The sequence below is a fragment of the Ruditapes philippinarum genome, unplaced genomic scaffold, assembly GCF_026571515.1.
Source record: "Ruditapes philippinarum isolate M1 unplaced genomic scaffold, ASM2657151v2 ctg1453_1_1_1_1, whole genome shotgun sequence".
In the NCBI taxonomy this organism is placed as follows: Eukaryota; Metazoa; Mollusca; class Bivalvia; order Venerida; family Veneridae; genus Ruditapes; species Ruditapes philippinarum.
Genome location: NW_026854133.1, coordinates 46,736 through 64,689, shown reverse-complemented (window position 1 = coordinate 64,689; position 17,954 = coordinate 46,736). Strand labels below are relative to the sequence as shown.

The following is a 17,954-nucleotide window of genomic DNA, read 5'->3' as shown; positions in this document are numbered from 1 at the left end:
CATTCAATTCTTGGTATCAGATGTTTGAACTATTGTTTATGATAAAAGAAAAAGGTATTTGAACACCAGGCCTCTCACACCTAAGGCAGGATATCGAGCTTGTAAGTCTACTCGGCCTCTAGTTATGAATTTTTTACGGTCAGCATAATTTTGTATCGATTCTATTAAAAAACGATGCTAGTGAAAATAATATAATTAACATACAATAGTTATGTTTATTAATAATGAACACATATAATAATAATATCTTTATTTATATACTAAAAAAATCTTAAAAAATGTATTTTTATTCACAATATAGTGATGAAATTGCTAAAATTACGCCAACGACTAAAGACAGTGAGCCGTATGTAATATCTAGTGCGAACGGAAAGGAACGACACATATTATACGGTTTAAGCACGTGATATAACGGATTTATCATATGCTTGCAATAAAGCAGCAGTTACGTCCCTTGGTTGAAATTACGCCATTTACACCAAACTTTGGACTTGTTTAGAAATAGAAACGTGAAAAAACAAACGTATTACACGCGGTTGTTTGGTATTTTAATGCATTTTGCTTTTGTCATTTGTTTAACGCATTGATTGACTTTTGTAATGTTATACTGTTTTAGTGTAAACTTTAAATGTTATAATTGCACAATGAAAATAAAACATTAATGCCAATACACTGATGAGTGTTCTTTAAAACATTAAAAAATATAAATTCGTATAGGAGTGGAGGAATGGCAAAATCAAGTTTCCATATTGCCCATGCATAATTAATTTGGAATGAACGGGTGATTGGTTTTATAGGCGTCTTTTCTTACTGTCAGTGTCACCAAAATGAATATCACATGTCCAACATTATCTCGATGTCCCTTTGACAGGTCTAATTAGTTGGTCAGTTATTGCCCAGGTTGTCCCACAGCCTATATGGATTAGTAGTTCACTAATTTACTTATTAAGTTAAGAAATGTTTCAGATAAAAATGGGCTAATCACTGTAATCAGTCACTTTGTTGGCACTGCTGTTGAGTCTATTTTTTTTACCCTAAAACCTGCTGGAACCGAACTTAATTCTGTGCAGACTAACCTGCAATTTGAAAATTCAAAGCAGGGCAAACACCTAGTCTCAATATTTCAACTGCAAAACCGACAGATTTTATAATCTGTTATTTCATAGATGTCTGTGAAGGGTGACCATCGTCTATATAATAAAAAAACCCTAAACTAAAGCGCACAATTTGTTGGGCTAGGTAAACATCCATTACATGACCGCTTTGTTCTTTAACATTTTTGGAATATCAGAATTTAATATTTTTGTGTCTCAAAAAATTAGAGAATATATGGAAAACTTGCACTGTATTAATTTGTATCTATTGGTTAGAGTTCAATAGAAGCATTAATAAATTAAAATTGTTCAAGAACAGCATAGCTGTTAAACAAACAATATTTGAACAATAAATACTTTTATAAACAGTTAATAACTAAGCTGACAAATAGACTTAGCAGATTTACCAAAGTTATGTTTTATGATTCATTGTAAATATTTCAATCCTATTGCAAATTTTTTTTATCTGAACAAAGAGCAAATAAATATCATAACGTTGTCAACAAAATTTTGTTTAACATTTTCAGGTGTATCTAGACAGTGAAAGATGTTCAACACGGCTTTGTTTATCCTTACACAGCCTGTAAACCACATTAGAAAATGCCTTCCTCTTTACATGAAGGAAATTAACAAACTGGCATCAAAAACTGCATACATACACATTCAACCAGGAATTTTATTAAATACTGACCAAAACAATGAAAATGGCATCTTAAACTCAAAGACTTGCGATTCTCATTTTGAACTACTCAGAGTTCCATTTACGGATGAAATAAGAAATCTTGTGAAGGAATTTTATGTATCCAATGCCAACATTTGCAGTAACCTTGATGTCAGAGTACTGGTGGGACATATAGGAAGTTCAGAATTAAAATTCCAGAAATATAATTTTAAACACCCATGTGATGTTGTTTTGATTGACCTTAAACATGAGCAAGGTGTAAATAACTCAGTGTTGCTGCAATCGCTGAATAGGTCTTTTAATATCAGTGCATCTTGTAGTTGTCAAAGTTTGGATGTCGATGATAATGAAGGTACACCAAAACGACAAAAAACTGATGACTCAAATACTGAAGAGGTAAGATCTCTTATAATTATATATAATGGGAGAGGACACTCATAAGCTTTCTCATATAGTTTTCTGCCCAATCCCAAAATGTACTTAGTAAATATTGTCCACTTGTTAAATATGTTTTTAAATAAATAAACATGTTTAAACCAAATATTTAAATTATAAAAGAAATTCAGCTTCCTAGGTGACACATAAATAGCCTATTAGACTTAGTCTATCAAGAGATAGATCTCAAACAAGAACCAGGGTTAAAAAATTGCTGGTTTGAGTGGGGATTTCACAGTGACAATGATCTCAAACATTTTAAAGGGACTCCACTGAGGTTTTTTGACATGACAAAACTGGAAATAAAAAATTTTTTCGATTTTAATGCTCAGTTTGATGTAGGTCTAGATCAGTAACTTGTGTGCAAAATTTTAGATCATTGGTTATTACGATTTATCCAGGATTATTATTCATATTGTGAAAAATGACCAAAAATTGAAAAGCGTTTAAACACTTTTTACTCAAATCATATCAAAAATAGCACAAAAATACACTTTTCAATTAATTTTCTGAGTATATTTCTGAATTATTTTTTTGCATGCCTTCCTGTTTTACGTGCCCCAGCTGATCTGTGTAAAAAATTTTTAAGTTTTTCGGCTTTCGGACCTATGTGGAGTTCCTGTTTAATGGTCTTTTGTCTCTAAATGATAATTCAGAAATCGTGCTGGATTAGTACTCTGTCACTTGTGGAGAAATTGCTAATTACCGGTACTGGTTAGTTGACCAGGAAAGTTGTTAAGGTGACTCGCCTACCAGGGAATTACCAAAACTGTGCTGAAATTAGCGTAAAAATCACGCATGCAGCTAAATTAAGCTACATGAGAAGGAGAAGTAGCTTAATTTATTCTTCAAGACTTCAGGTTCAGCTTTTAAGCCCAGCGCATCCACGCAGTCTTATCAGGATCCATGCTGTTCGCTTACGAACCATATAGACAAGAATCTGATAGCGAACAGCATGGATCCTGATCAGACTGCGCGGATACGCAGGCTGGTCTTGATCCATGCTTGTTGCAAACCCATTATGTTGGTTTTGTCATGACACGGCTCATATATATATATAAAAACAAATTTACAAATTGTTTTTTATGATTATAACTTCTTGTATAATTATATCTACAGGTATGTTTGGTTAACATTTTTATTTCTCAAGTGAACTGTATCATTGATTTTATTTTTCAGAAACCAAGTGAGGAAGTTTTAAAGCAGTATCCTCATACCGTCTTAGGTGGAACATTCGATCGTCTTCATATTGGCCACAAGATTTTGTTAACAGAAGGTTGTTTATTGGGCACAGAAAAATTGACAGTGGGTGTTACGGATGGAAAAATGAACAATAGTAAGTATAAATGCACTTATTGTTACATAGCAAGGTTTTTCTGGCCTTTTCGATAACAGATATTGGGTCGTGTTCCCGATGCCAAAAAAAAAAAGATAATTTTTTCCCAATTTCAAGGAGAAAATTCCTAATCCAAGGAACAAAAAATAAAATTAGTAAAATTATTAAAATTTGGTACATGTAACTGCACTATATCATAGAAAATTGTAATTTTGCATTTAAAATTGTAATATGTGCTTATTAGTGAAATGTTAAAGGAATTTGGTTAATCTAATATTCGATTTCTTTGTCTTATTTGATGTAAACATACAATATGATGTCACTTTTCCCAGTTTTGTCTTAAAAATCGTAAAAATTCCCAATTCTTGGGATCAAGTCATGTTTCCAAAGTGCTGGAAAGAAAAACCCTGTGGCGGCATGGCAGTGATTTTCCTACTTATATAACAGACTCCGAAAAAAGGCCTCTTCCCAATTGAAATTTTCTTTAAAATCATGCAGTTTTCCCAAAAATCTGAACTTAAACCAGCTTTTTTACTTCCCAAATCAGCAATTTTAGCGATAATTTTTCCCAAAATCAAGAGGCTAAGGCCTCTTCCCAATTAAGTGAGAAAAATCACTGCATGGCTGAGTGGTTAACATGTCAGACTAGTAATCTAATGATTGCTAGCCTCATGGGTTCAAACCCCTTCAGGGGCAAGTTATTGTTTCCTTGAGCAAGAAACTTTACACACATTGCTCAGTACTGGTTGGTTCCAGGAACGGATTCAAAAGTGTGTCTATAAGCCTATAGCTTTCTACACAATCAAACTAAAACAAATTCTGTATTAACCAACCCCTTTGTCATCAATAAAGAAGAAGTTTTAACAAGACTTTCTTGCTCTATTGAATTGAAGCATGTTCTCATATTTATCAAAATTTGAGCGTAAATGATGTAATTTTGGGCATATTGTCTCCTTAAGGCAATAACGTAATAAGTTTTTGTAAATTCAATAAGAGTTAATCAGTTATTGCAAATAGGAGTTAATCAGTAATTGCCAATAGGAGTTGATCAGTTATTGCACTAAGGTGACAATATGAGAATGTGTAGAAAGTGAATGACCAGATTTGTTATATTTTTTCTACACAGTTTCAGTTCCAACCATTATTGTCTATTTAGAATATGATAAAAATAGCAATTTATAAGGGACAAGAAAAATGCCCCTTTCAAATGAATGTTTGAAAAATAAAAAGAAAAAAAAACATGAACATAACATGTTTGCTGTATTGAAACAAGGTCTCCAGTAATGACATGCCTTTTCCCCACGAGTTGAGTTAACAAACCCATTCCCAATATGCTTATTTTTTCCCAATCTTTAAGAAAAATTCACAATGTACATGTAGTGTAATGTGACCTCATTTGAATATTTTGATGACATTTTTTTTTTTCAAATGTAGAAAAAACACTATTAGAGCTGATACAACCTGTGGAAGAAAGAATTTCATCAGTGAAAGATTTCCTCAATGATGTGAAACCGTCCATGGTGTACAGTGTGGTCCCAATTACTGATGGGTTTGGCCCGACTGTTGTAGATCCTGACATGGACCTTATAGTATTGAGTCAGGAAACAAAGAAAGGTGGGGAGATGATAAATGAGGAGAGACAGAAAAAGGTATACAGCCTATAGTAAAATTTCTAAGCATCCATATAAGGAAATTTATCTTCCATTAAGAAAATAATTTCATGATGAACAAGTACCGCCTCCGTGGTCGACGGGTTCGATCCCCAGAGATGCTTTGGTAGTTTAGCGAGGAGGAAGGTAGTGAAGTACTGTTGTAACTCTCCAGGAACGATGGTTAGGAAACTACCCGCCTATTTGACTGAAATACTGTTGGAAAAAGGGGTAAAATGAAACAAACAAACAAACAAAACTGTTGGAAAAAGGCGTAAAATGAAACAAACAAACAAAATTATGATGAACAATATGAAGGACAGATTACTGCAATAAGCATGCATGCATGCCATTGATGCTAATATGGGAACCCTCAATATGAAAAGGAATTTGCATGCCATGTTAAATAAGAAATAAATTAAAGCCTTATGTCTCCAGTTGTTGTTTTAGGAAACCCCTCTTTAAAAAGAGGGTTTAACCCCTCGAAACATTGGAGATTGAAAAGTTTGTGTAGTAGATAATTATTAACTAACTGTTTCTAGCATGATTTCTCATTGTTATAAGCATGTTACATGCTCTAAAAACATTATAAAACTCATGAATGTCTGCCCTTACTAAAGAGAGAATAAGTTACTTGTTTCTGGTGCATAATGTGCCTTTAAAAAGTGATTATTTTGTTATGCAGGGAATGAAGTTATTAGAAAAGTGATTATTTTGTTATTCAGGGAATGAAGTTATTAGAAAAGTGATTATTTTGTTATTCAGGTAATGAAGTTATTAGAAAAGTGATTATTTTGTTATGCAGGGAATGAAATTATTAGAAAAGTGATTATTTTGTTATTCAGGGAATGAAGTTATGAGAAAAATGATTATTTTGTTATTCAGGGAATGAAATTATTAGAAAAGTACACGATAGATCTGGTAGAAGACTCGTGTCATACACAGTACGAGGAGAACAAGATCAGCTCATCGTCTTTCAGAAAAAGATTACTTGGCACATTGTTTAATCCTATAAAGGTAATGAAAAAACTTTAAAGGGACTACACTGGTTTTTTTTTTGACTTGACCTGACTAGAAATAATTTTTCAAGATAAATGTTTTACATTAGGTCTAGACTGTGTGCTAAATTTCAGATTATTTATTCACTCTTTTTTCCCAGAATACTGTATAAGTGGATATTTATGCGTCACAAAATATTGCGTATTCAAAAAGTGGATTTTTTGCGGGCAGAAATATTTGCGAAAATATGATTTCCTGAATTTGATACTGTTTTTGTGATATCATTAATTAAACTAAGGTACATGTTAAGAATTTGCCTTCATTGTAATTGTTATATTCAGTTGTTTGATGCCTTTATTATCTATATAATTGTTTGAAATATACAGTTACTTTTTGTTAGACATTCAAATTTTATAGACCTCAGTGGAGTTCCTTTAATTTTGTGATGCCAAAATTTCGAAAAAAAACTTTTCTCTAATTTTAACTTTTTCCTTCCTAATTTGCATATTTTTGAAGTCTTGAAGACCTAAATCCTTTAATCATACTAGACCTATTTTTGTAAAAACTAAAATTTTGTATGAACATTTACATGTATTGAATAAAAAATTTTGCACTGAATTCCCTCCAGGACACCATACTTTGTAATTCATACTTCATACATGTAACTTAAAGAAGGTCCCTCCTGTACACCATACTTTAAAATTCATACTTCATACATGTACTTTAGAGAAGGTCCCTCTAGTATACTATTCTTAATAATTCGTACTTCATACATGTAACTTAGAGAAGGTCCCTCTAGTACATGTAGTATACCATTCTTAATTATTCGTACTTCATACATGTAACTTAAAGAAAGTCCCTCTAGTATACCATTCTTAATAATTCATACTTCATACATGTTACTTAAAGAAGGTCCCTCCTGTACACCATACTTTGTAATTCATACTTCATACATGTCAATTAAAGAACGTCCCTCCTGTACACCATACTTTGTAATTCATACTTCATACATGTTACTTAAAGAAGGTCCCTCCTGTACACCATACTTTGTAATTCATACTTCATATGTCACTTAAAGAAGGTCCCTCCTGTACACCATACTTAGAAATTCATACTTCATACATGTAAATTAGAGAAGATCCCTTAGGTTATCATTCTTAATAATTCTTACTTCATACATGTAACGTAAAGAAGGTCCCTCCAGTACACCATACTTAATAATTCATACTTATAGAAAGTCCCTCTTTAACATTATGCATGAAAAAAAGGTGATTTTCTATTCAATGCACATTAAGTACGTAAATGTATTTTGTTTTTAAAATAAAGAAGGTCTTCCATGTACACCATACATTACACTGCACCTTAAGTTTGTAAATATATTATACTTTTAGAGTCAAGAAGGTGTTCCATGTACACCATACATAACACTGCACCTTTAGTAAAAAAATGTATTTTACTTTTAGGTTAAAGATGGTCTTCCAGGTACACCATACATTATTGGTTTGACTGGTGGAATAGCTAGCGGAAAGTCTTCAGTGTGTAAGAGATTGGAAGGCAAAGGGGCCAAGATTATTGATTGTGATAAATTAGGTATGTTTGTTTGATTGGGTTTTTTGTCACACCAACACAGTAATAGGTCATATGGCAAGGTTCCAGCTTTACTGGTGGACAAAGACCTTCTGTGCATTATTTCAGGCACCCAAATAGGTTACCACCGATGTTCTGTAAGCTAGCTTGATAGCCTCCTAAAAAGTTAGGTATATAACTTCCAGAATAATGAGAAGTTGTAAAGATTTAAAAAAAAAGATTTATTAAATACATTCTGTCAAATTTTAAAGGCACATTCATTCTCAAGAATGCTAAAAAATTTCATTTATCAAAACCTTAATTTTTGGCGTCCTGTTTATAGTTTCCAAAATAGATACCCATTGATCATAAAGCTAAGCCATCTTTTGCTTCTTTTGTGTTTTGGTCATTAGAACAGATTTAGTTATTTTAGTATTTTGCATAAAAGTCAAAATACCACTTTGTTTTCATTCTGTACTTTAATCTGATAAATTGTTTCACATTCAGCACTACTTTCTCTAAGTGATAAGTATCTCACATGTTATTTATCATTGAAAGCAATGTTCAGAAACACATAATTAATAATAATTTATAGAATGAAAACTTTATTCATTTCTGAGAAATAGTGTGCTTTTAAGTTAATGTCAAATGCTTTAGAAGTGTTGATTATTTATGCCCTAATTTTTTAAGAATAGTTTGAATTATAAACTTACATGCTTTGTACCATTAAATCACATTTTCCCTTAACCCATTACTTTATATAGATGTTTTTTTTCATGCCTCCTCCCCCTTTTGAGGCCTCAAATAGTGAAAAAAATGCCTTATTTAGACACCCAACATTTGTTTTCGTTTGAGAAATTGTGTAAAAAAAGTGATCACTTTTTGGCGCCATCTCCTATCAAATAGATACATCAAGGATGTGCCCCTTCTGTTTGGGGTTTGAAAGGTGTCTGCCGATCCCCTTGTCTCCAAGAAATTGGACTTGTGAGAGGCTAAACATATCTTCAGGTCGATCGTAAGGTAACGTGTAAACAAATGCTGAAAAGCCTTTGACTCAATCTCAATCTGTTGAGAAGTTGCAGCATTTTGAAATCAAATTTGATGGAAAAATCAATGCAAAATAGTGATTTTTGGCAATTTTGAGATGTCCCCTCGTTGCCATGGTAACAGGAAATATAAGATTGAGTATGTGGTGACGTGTGGTTTCATAGCAATTTGAACTTGTAACAGGAGGCTTTTCAATGAAAACTGCCATTTATGGATTAAAGCTGCATGCCTCCAGCTGAGCCAAAGTATTTCAATAAAGATCAAATTTGAGAAAAATGTACTAAGATTTCAAGGAATGTAAACAGATTTAAGATTCAAGAAATAATTTACATGTTATGTGCCATTAATGACTGGTTTTGTAGTGTTTATCACCATATTTCTACTGCGTTACTAATGTATGTATGCTTATTTTGACCTCTTTTTAGTAACTTAAACAGATTGCAAGTGCTGTTTGCAATGTGTAAATTATTTTCTTTGTTCACTCTAAAATATCAGCTTTTATTACTTTTATAGTTTAGTCCTGAAAATGGGATACAGTATTTTTTCTGTTAATGCTCTCTGACTCTGCATTTACAGGCTTAAACCAGACAGTAAAACTTTAAATGTTTTTAAAAATAATATCAATTTAGTACTTAAGCCAGTGTTTGTAGTGCTACATTATTTTTTGATATTCTAATGATTTCTTAGAATAAAAGTGTTTTTATTTTTTTTATTTTTAAGCTGACAAGATAGCAGTCTGATTGGGAGCAATTTGAATTGTGCGTGACGTAGTATCCTACCATTTAATAATTGATTTTAGCAATCAACTGCTACGGATCGTCCATGGCTGTTAAATCTGTAAACTGTTGTTATATCTGTATTTTTCAGGCCATAGAGCCTATGTAAAAGGTACTCCAGGTTTTGAGAAAGTGGTTGCAGCATTTGGTGACCAGGTTATAGGTGAAGATGGAGAGGTGAACAGAAAGGAACTCGGAAAAATTGTGTTCGGAAAAAAGGTTTATATTGTTTCTTGTATGACTGTATATATCAAATAATATGAAGATTAATGTTTAAGATGTACATGTATAATGTTATATCATTTTCTACTGCAAGAATTATTGTTTGAATTTTAAAAAAAGAATACTTCCAAAATTCTTGTATGAAAGAAATATGGAAGATAATTGCCTTAAAAGCAAATGTCACATACTCAAAATCATTGCAAAACGGATAAAAACCATGCTTAAAAAGTAAAAAGCAAAATTATAGTTTATTCCTGTTTATGTACAATATTTATGTGTATTAAAGAACAGAGATATTTTCATAATTGTATGTTACAACTCTTTCGAGAATAATAACCATAATATTTTGCTGTCAACAATTTTTATTGTAATTTATTCTTTAGAAATATTTTATAAGATATAGGTTTATACGTCTTATAGTTTTATACCCTTTAAAGGTAGTGAAATTTCTTTGGGTTGAAAATTACTACAACTATGGTTGTTGAACTGCCTGTCTGATAATCTTAACGTTTGCCAGTAAGGCTGCATTGATTGAATAATTAAAGTATGTATCAATAGATTGATATATTCATATATTGTGTGAGATTTGGTGGTGATGGTGGTATTGGTAGTTTTCACTCTGGTTTTAATTTAATGTAAATATATAATGCATTTGCCTTGATATGAATTGCATCAAAATAACATTGTGTCATAGTTTGTAGACTTTACACTTGAAAGTGTGTCAAAAAGTCATATACCAAAACATGCACAGTGCGTTAAGTGGAGGTGCAGGTATTAGTTTCTCGCATTCACTTTCTGGCCAGAGCATGCTCTTTGATTGGATAATTTTTTCTAGGGTTAACTGATTGTGACTGCAGGAAAAGAGATAAAGATAGAAAAGTCATATTCAGATGCTCATACTTTTTCCTGGGGTTTGATTATGTGACTAAGGGGATGTGTTTTTAGCTCACCTGTCACAAAGTGACAGGGTGAGCTTTTGTGATTGCTTTTCGTCCGGCGTCCGTCTGTCGTCCGTCTGTCCGTCCGTAAACTTTTACTTTAAATGACATCTCCTCATAAACCACTAAGCCAATTTCATCCAAACTTCACAGGAATGTTCCTTTGGTGGTCACCTTTAAAAATTGTTCAAAGAATTTAATTCCATGCAGAACTCTGGTTGCCATGGCAACCAAAAGAAAAAAACTTTAATTATCTTCTTTTAAAAAACCGAAAGAGCTAGAGCTTAGATATTTGGCATGAAACATCTTCTAGTGAGTGTCTACCAAGTTTGTTCAAATAAAAGCCCTGGGGTCAAAATTGGCCCCGCCCCAGGGGGTCATTGATTTTCCCTATATGCATATAGTTAAAACTTAAAAATCTTCTTTTAAAGAACCAAAAGAGCTAGAGCTAAGATATTTAGCATGAAACATCTTCTAATGAGTGTCTACCAAGTTTGTTCAAATAAAAGCCCTGGGGTCAAAATTGGCCCCGCCCCAGGGGGTCATTGATTTTCCTTATATATGTGTATAGCAAAAACTTAAAAAGTATTCTTTGAAAAAACCTAAATAGCTAGAGTTAAGATATTAAGCATGAAACATCTTCTAGTGAGTGTCTACAAAGTTTGTTCAAATAAAAGCCCTGGGGTCAAAATTGGCCCTGCCCTGGGGGTCATTGATTTTCCTTATATGTGTATAGGAAAAACTTAAAAAACATCTTTGAAAAAAACCCAAATAGCTAGAGTTTAGATATTAAGGATGAAAAATGTTCTAATGGGTTTCTACCAAGTTTGTTCAAATAAAAGCCCTGGGGTCAAAATTGGCCCTGCCCCGGGGGTCATTGATTTTCCCTATATGTATATAGTAAAAACTTAAAAAATCTTCTTTTAAAAAACCCAATGAGCTTCAGCTTAGATGTTTAGCATGAAACATCTTCTTATGGGTGTCTACCAAGTTTATTCAAATAAAAGCCCTTGGGTTAAAATTGGCCCTGCCAGGGGTAGGGGAGGGCAGATCATTGTTTTTCATTATAAGTGTGTACATCATGAAACATCTTCTTATAGGTGTCTTCCAAGTTTGATCAAATAAAAGCCCTGGGGTTTAAACTGGCCCCGCTCCAAGGGCCTACATACAGGTGAGCGACCTTAGGGTCATCATGGCCCTCTTGTTATTTTTGCTTATGATACAAAAGAGAATACGCTCCCTGACGTACAAATCAGATAGCCTCGTGTTTTTATTACTTGATATGATTTTTATGTATATTTAAACAGTCAGAACTTGAACGACTCAATGGAATAGTGTGGCCAGAAATCGCCGAGCTGGTGCAGAAACAAATACAGGATTACGCAAAAGGTGAATATCTCTTTATCACGCGCCTCCATAAAAAAACATATTGCACAGTCGTGCATATATCTTGGCATGAAGTCATTTGCTTCATAGAATCTTTGCTTGAAGTGGCACTAAATTTTAGAGTTACAATATAAAATTATATGCGCATCAATGGAAAATGCAGATCTTTTTCACTGTAATTGTTTATGTGATAAATAGAATATTACATTTGTGTAGATTCAATACTAAATTTATTGAATTTGAGTTGAATAAGATAATATTATGCCTTCCAGAGGCGTGCATAATATGATTTTATTTAACTCGTTCAATAAAATGGTTAAACCTAATCTGTTTCAACATCCTCTATGTATCATTATTTTAAGTTCAAGCAGGGTAAAGAATTGAAGGGGAAAAAAAAGATGTTTTCACTGTTATTTTTCAACTTAATTTAGATAAAGGGAGGTAATCCAATATCATTTTTTATCATGTCATTACATTAATTTCTGTTGATAAAGTACATGCCTGATAAATTTAGCTTAATCAGTCACCCTCAGCTTTATAAAACACCTCATCAATACATATTGAAATAGAATGAAGAGAATGGAATATTTTTAATTCTTTCTAGTCATAGTTTGAAAATATATAACTGATAAACTTTGAATCAAATACATTGTATGCTTTACATTTGACTAAAAATATTTGGGACTATTTCTTAAGATATGACCCTTGGATTTAATCTTTATCCTAAGCGATTATTACCTATCTGATTCTGGTCATATATCCTTATAGCACTTACAGCAGTGATACTATAACCTTACATACTTGGCCATATAACCTGTTTAAAAGTTTTCATAACTAATATTTACGGTTACACGAGTACCTGCTAGATACATGTAGTTATGGTTTTGAAAACTTTGTGGGAAGTACTGCAAAATAATAGGTAATTGATAAATCGCAACTTTTCGAATTCCAAGATAACGATTTCATACATGTGAACTCTCCCTATTTAAGAGGGAGACTCACCTTTTCTCATGTCATATTTCTAAATATTTTTCTAGAATAAGGGGTGTTTTCAAAAAAAAAAGAAGAAATATTCCTATTTTTCAGTTCAAAATTTTCTTTTATGTCTATTGTCAATTACAAAATCTCACTCTTTTTAAAGTAAATTCTCCCTCTTGAACATTGAAAAAAGTTCACATGTATGCGATAAAAGGAATCTGATTGTAGACTGGTCTCCTGCCTACTTCTATGGGAACCATAATGGGACAGGAAACCAGAATAAATGGAAGCAGTGTATTAAATACCGAATGACACTTTTAAAACTGAAAATGATCATAAAACATGAAATGGCTGTAGTAGTTGTGTAGTTGTTCAGCCAAAAGTATATTGAAAACATAAAATGTGTAGCGGCCAATGTGTTTAAAATATAATGTTCTATTATTTCTGTAGAGCTTGCTTTGAGGCTTTGCCTTATTCATATTAATCTAGAGGGTTTGTTTTTATTTCAACAGATGAGCAAACTGTTATAGTGTTAGATGCAGCAGTGCTGTTAGAGGCTGGTTGGGATGAAATGTGTCATGAGGTCTGGACAACCATTGTTCCACAAGATGAGGTCAGAAATGTCTTTCTTTTATATTTAATATTTGAACTGTTTTGTGCCCAGTGCAACAGCTTGTAACAGATTCTCTTAAATTTTCTTAAAGATTTCAGACCCTAATTGGCATTTATTTGAATTTTAGCTTTATACACGCCTCCAGATTAATCCTTATTTTCATGAAAATTTTGAAAATGTAAAATTAAAAGTATAATGTTGTATTATAACTAAAAGGAAGCAATTCATACATTCTCAATGGCACTTACAACCCACGATTGTTACAAAATGTGGTCAGAATAGTGGTCAATTGTCCTTACTGCATTTAAGTAATGCAGTAGAAATAGTTTTATTTAATAAAAATTTAACCATTGATCGGTCATAACATGTAATTATTACTTGAATCTTTCCACTTTTCCTAAAATCTGGGTACATTTGTCTCAAGTTTGATTTTATTGAACTATTTTGGCTCATCCTGAGGCATGCTGGAATGGTTAAAAAATGATCGCATGTTTGCTGCAACACAGTTACTGATATATTTTAGGGTTTATTGTAGTGATGACTAGGTTGCAAATTTCTCTGTCAGTAGTTTGGTGCATCGCTGTGTTGAATGAGACTAAAAAAAGTGTTGAAGCACCACACTAAATACCATATTCCGGTATATACCAGACAGGACACTTGAATGATTAAAATTCTAAAATCTTGCCTTGTTACCCAACAGAATGAACTTTAAAAGGTTTCATTTATCTTTTCACACTGATTTATGTATGATAATGAATGAAAAAAGTAACAATCGGGGAAAAATCTGTTTTGTGATCATGATTTCTGCAAGCGTCTAGCGTTACTGCTCCAGTCCTGTAATGAGTTAAATCCCACTGTGTTACTTATTTAAGAAATAATATATCCCAAACAGTGATTTTGCAGCTCAATAACACCACTGTTTGGAATTCAGATGGGAGGAATTATATCACGAGGGCGTAGCCCGATTGATATAATGATGCACATCTGAACGACAAACAGTGATGTTATCAAGCAATAAAATCACTGATTTGGATATATTATTTCGATTCTAACACGACATCAACAAATAAATGCTGCTGTACCTGATATTAAGCAAAGTTGAGCCGGAATTGTTTCTAGCGCAGTACTCATTTTCAGTAATCAGATTTTTTAGTGGTTACATCATGTGTATAATGTTATGTCACATGTCTAAATATAGAACATCAAACTGTGATTATATTGCATAATAACACACACTTTCGGTTCTTCTATATTCAAAAGGGAAAAATGCAGGTCGTGTTAAAATTAACTATAACCAATTTTATTTTTCAGGCTGTAAAAAGAATGATAGAAAGAAATAATCTAACCGAAGAGCAGGCACAACAAAGACTGAACGCGCAGATATCTAACATAGAACGTGTAGAGATGTCTAACGTTATATTGTGTACATTGTGGGAATATGAATATACCCAACAACAGGTTAGCCCATTGTTTACGACATGTACTAATTACATTATTGATAAACAAATCCAAATGAATGGTTTATTACTCAATTAGAATATGATTACAGTGTTATTTTAGAGGTAATGTGCAAACCAGTCTGTGTTAAATAGTGGATATCGAATGAGTAAAGGTTAAACACTGAATTTATCGGACAAGTTATATAAAATTATCTGGCGAGCATACTATCATTTTATTCAACAAATTAATTTAGCATTGAACTTACCCAATATAATATTCTATATATCACATATCTAAAATAAAGACTTTTTAAAGAGCAAAAGAATCATTTTTCATTGACAGGCTTATAGTGTGACACTAACATTTAGCGTGTCTTTACACTATGTTTATATAGCATTAATGCTTCACATCAAAATATATGTACTGCTGTGCAATACCATATTTATGAGATCACAAAATCAGCACAGGTGTGTGATTAAGGCTATTACAACATAAAGATTTTATAACATTTTATGAGTCCACAAAAACATGGGAAACAGAGAAATTGATGATAACTGGTTAGTTGTCAGGTGATATTTTAGTTTAGAAGTTTTCTTATATATGATTAATTACATGAATGTTTTTTTTTAAATTTCTTTCAGGTTGAAAGGGCCTGGGAGCTTTTGCTGCAAAGAATTCCAAACACTACAACTAAAGCCAATCCAAAGTCTAATATGTAACAAAAAGAAACCCAATAGACTGAAAACAACTCATTTTTTCGCAGTTGCTCAAATAAATTATTAAATATCTTACACAGATAGCTAGTATAAACTGGCTTAAGCCAGTATAGAATAGAATATCTGGCTTAAGCCAGTATAGACTTAAATATCTGGCTTAAGTCAGTATTGTAAAGCTAGTATAGACTGCAATATCTTGCTTATGCCAGTATAAAATACTGAAATATCTGGCTTAAGTCAGTATAGACTGGGACATCTGGCTTAAGAGTAACTGTTGAAGCTGGATAAAAGGTTCTACCAGTTAGTGATTTCTTACATTTTTTTTAAAGAATTTTGCTCAGGCTGCCAGACTGGAATACCTGACTCATATATAACTGTTTAATGGCAGTGATGAAACCTGTATGGTTTACATTTCCACAAATGATTTTCTAAGAATTTTACACTGGTTTCCAAACCAGATTAACTGGCTCAAAGGTAATGTGGTTTAGAGGCTTTCTTGATAAACTGTGCATTGCTGTACTACAACACATGGACAATTACTATCTATTCTTACAAGTTATAATAAAGGAAAATTGAAGATATGTAAAACTGCATTGAATGGAAAAGTAATATTTTTATGATTACTTTGTTTTATAGAACTTTACTCTCTTTCACTTTTTCTTTAGCAACCATGCATTTCATTATAGCCATTGGCCATGTTCCTTTAATTGGTCCTGCATGGGGGTTGGGGTTGGTTGGGCATTTTCTGTTTTGTGGTCTTTAAAGTTGTCTTCTGTAAGAAAGTGTTACACACACTACAATTTTTGAGAAATACATATTTTAATACTTGTTGTTACATGAAAATTTTGTTAATTTCTTTGATTATAAAATTATATTTAATCTATTTAATTATATGTAATATATTTTGTGTATATGTGCTTGTATGAAAACTGTTTTCAGACTTTTAAATAAGCAACGTATATCTTATGTAAACAGAGGAAAATAAATATTTATATAATCTGTCATATCTTAGTTTTCCAGCCGTAAAGGTTAAGGTGGCATTGAAACCTTGGTTTAGTTTGTAAAGTACGATTATCAGAAGGTCAAAGGTCACGAGAGTTCTTTTTAAAGACCATTTTTAGCATTGCTTTTTCTAAGAAAAAATTTCTTGCTAGTGCTACAGTCAGATTGTGGTTGCTGTTGCAATCATAAATAACATTGACCTTTAAGGTTTTGCTCTATTTTTGCAGTACATGCAGTTGGTTATAACTTTATTATCTTATGATTTTTTTTTTTCTTACTTGGAACCAACAAACTGTTGAACGAGACCTTTTAGTAGACCAAATTGATTATGACCTTCACTTGTCATTGAACTTGACCTTGAAGGTCAATTGATTGAATTTTGCTTGATTACTATATATAATTATATATGTTATCTATGAATGGATTGTCTTCAAACTTAAGCACAACAATTGTAAGGGCAAAGTCTTATCGAAGATGATTTGACCTTGACTCAGTCTCATAAAGTACATTTAAGGTCATACATGTATTAATGTATTTTCACAGTCTATATGGATTGTCTTCATACTTTGGTACAATACTCCTTGGGACAAGACATAAAAGAAGATTTAATTGAACTTCACCTTAATTTGACCTTCACACTTGATACTTTAAAATCTACACACTATATCACAAATAATCAACAGATGAAATCCTTTAATGATAAATATACGATATTACGAAATCCTTTTATGATAAATATACCATATTACGATACCCTTTAATGATAAATACACTGTATATACGCTATTACGAAATCCTTTAATGATAAATATACGATATTACGATATCCTTTAATGATAAATATACGATATTACGAAATCCTTTAATGATAAATACACTGTATATACGCTATTACGAAATCCTTTAATGATAAATATACGATATTACGAAATCCTTTAATGATAAATATATGATATTACGATATCCTTTAATGATAAATATACGATATTACGATATCCTTTAATGATAAATACACTGTATATACGCTATTACGAAATCCTTTAATGATAAATATACGATATTACGAAATCCTTTA

At 32.1% G+C, this 17,954-nt stretch overlaps 1 protein-coding gene across 1 annotated transcript; it reads left to right on the top strand.

Annotated features, from left to right (window-relative positions):
* The first annotated feature begins 452 nt into the window (after nt 1-452).
* On the top strand, nt 453-16,873 carry LOC132739046 (bifunctional coenzyme A synthase-like). Its single transcript, XM_060726695.1, has 11 exons — nt 453-543; nt 1,622-2,172; nt 3,391-3,547; nt 4,982-5,196; nt 6,082-6,213; nt 7,659-7,785; nt 9,676-9,803; nt 12,052-12,133; nt 13,621-13,721; nt 15,033-15,179; nt 15,803-16,873. The coding sequence occupies exons 2-11, from the start codon at nt 1,642-1,644 to the stop codon at nt 15,878-15,880; spliced, it is 1,698 nt and encodes a 565-aa protein (XP_060582678.1). The 5' UTR covers nt 453-543; nt 1,622-1,641; the 3' UTR covers nt 15,881-16,873.
* The last annotated feature ends 1,081 nt before the right edge of the window (nt 16,874-17,954 follow it).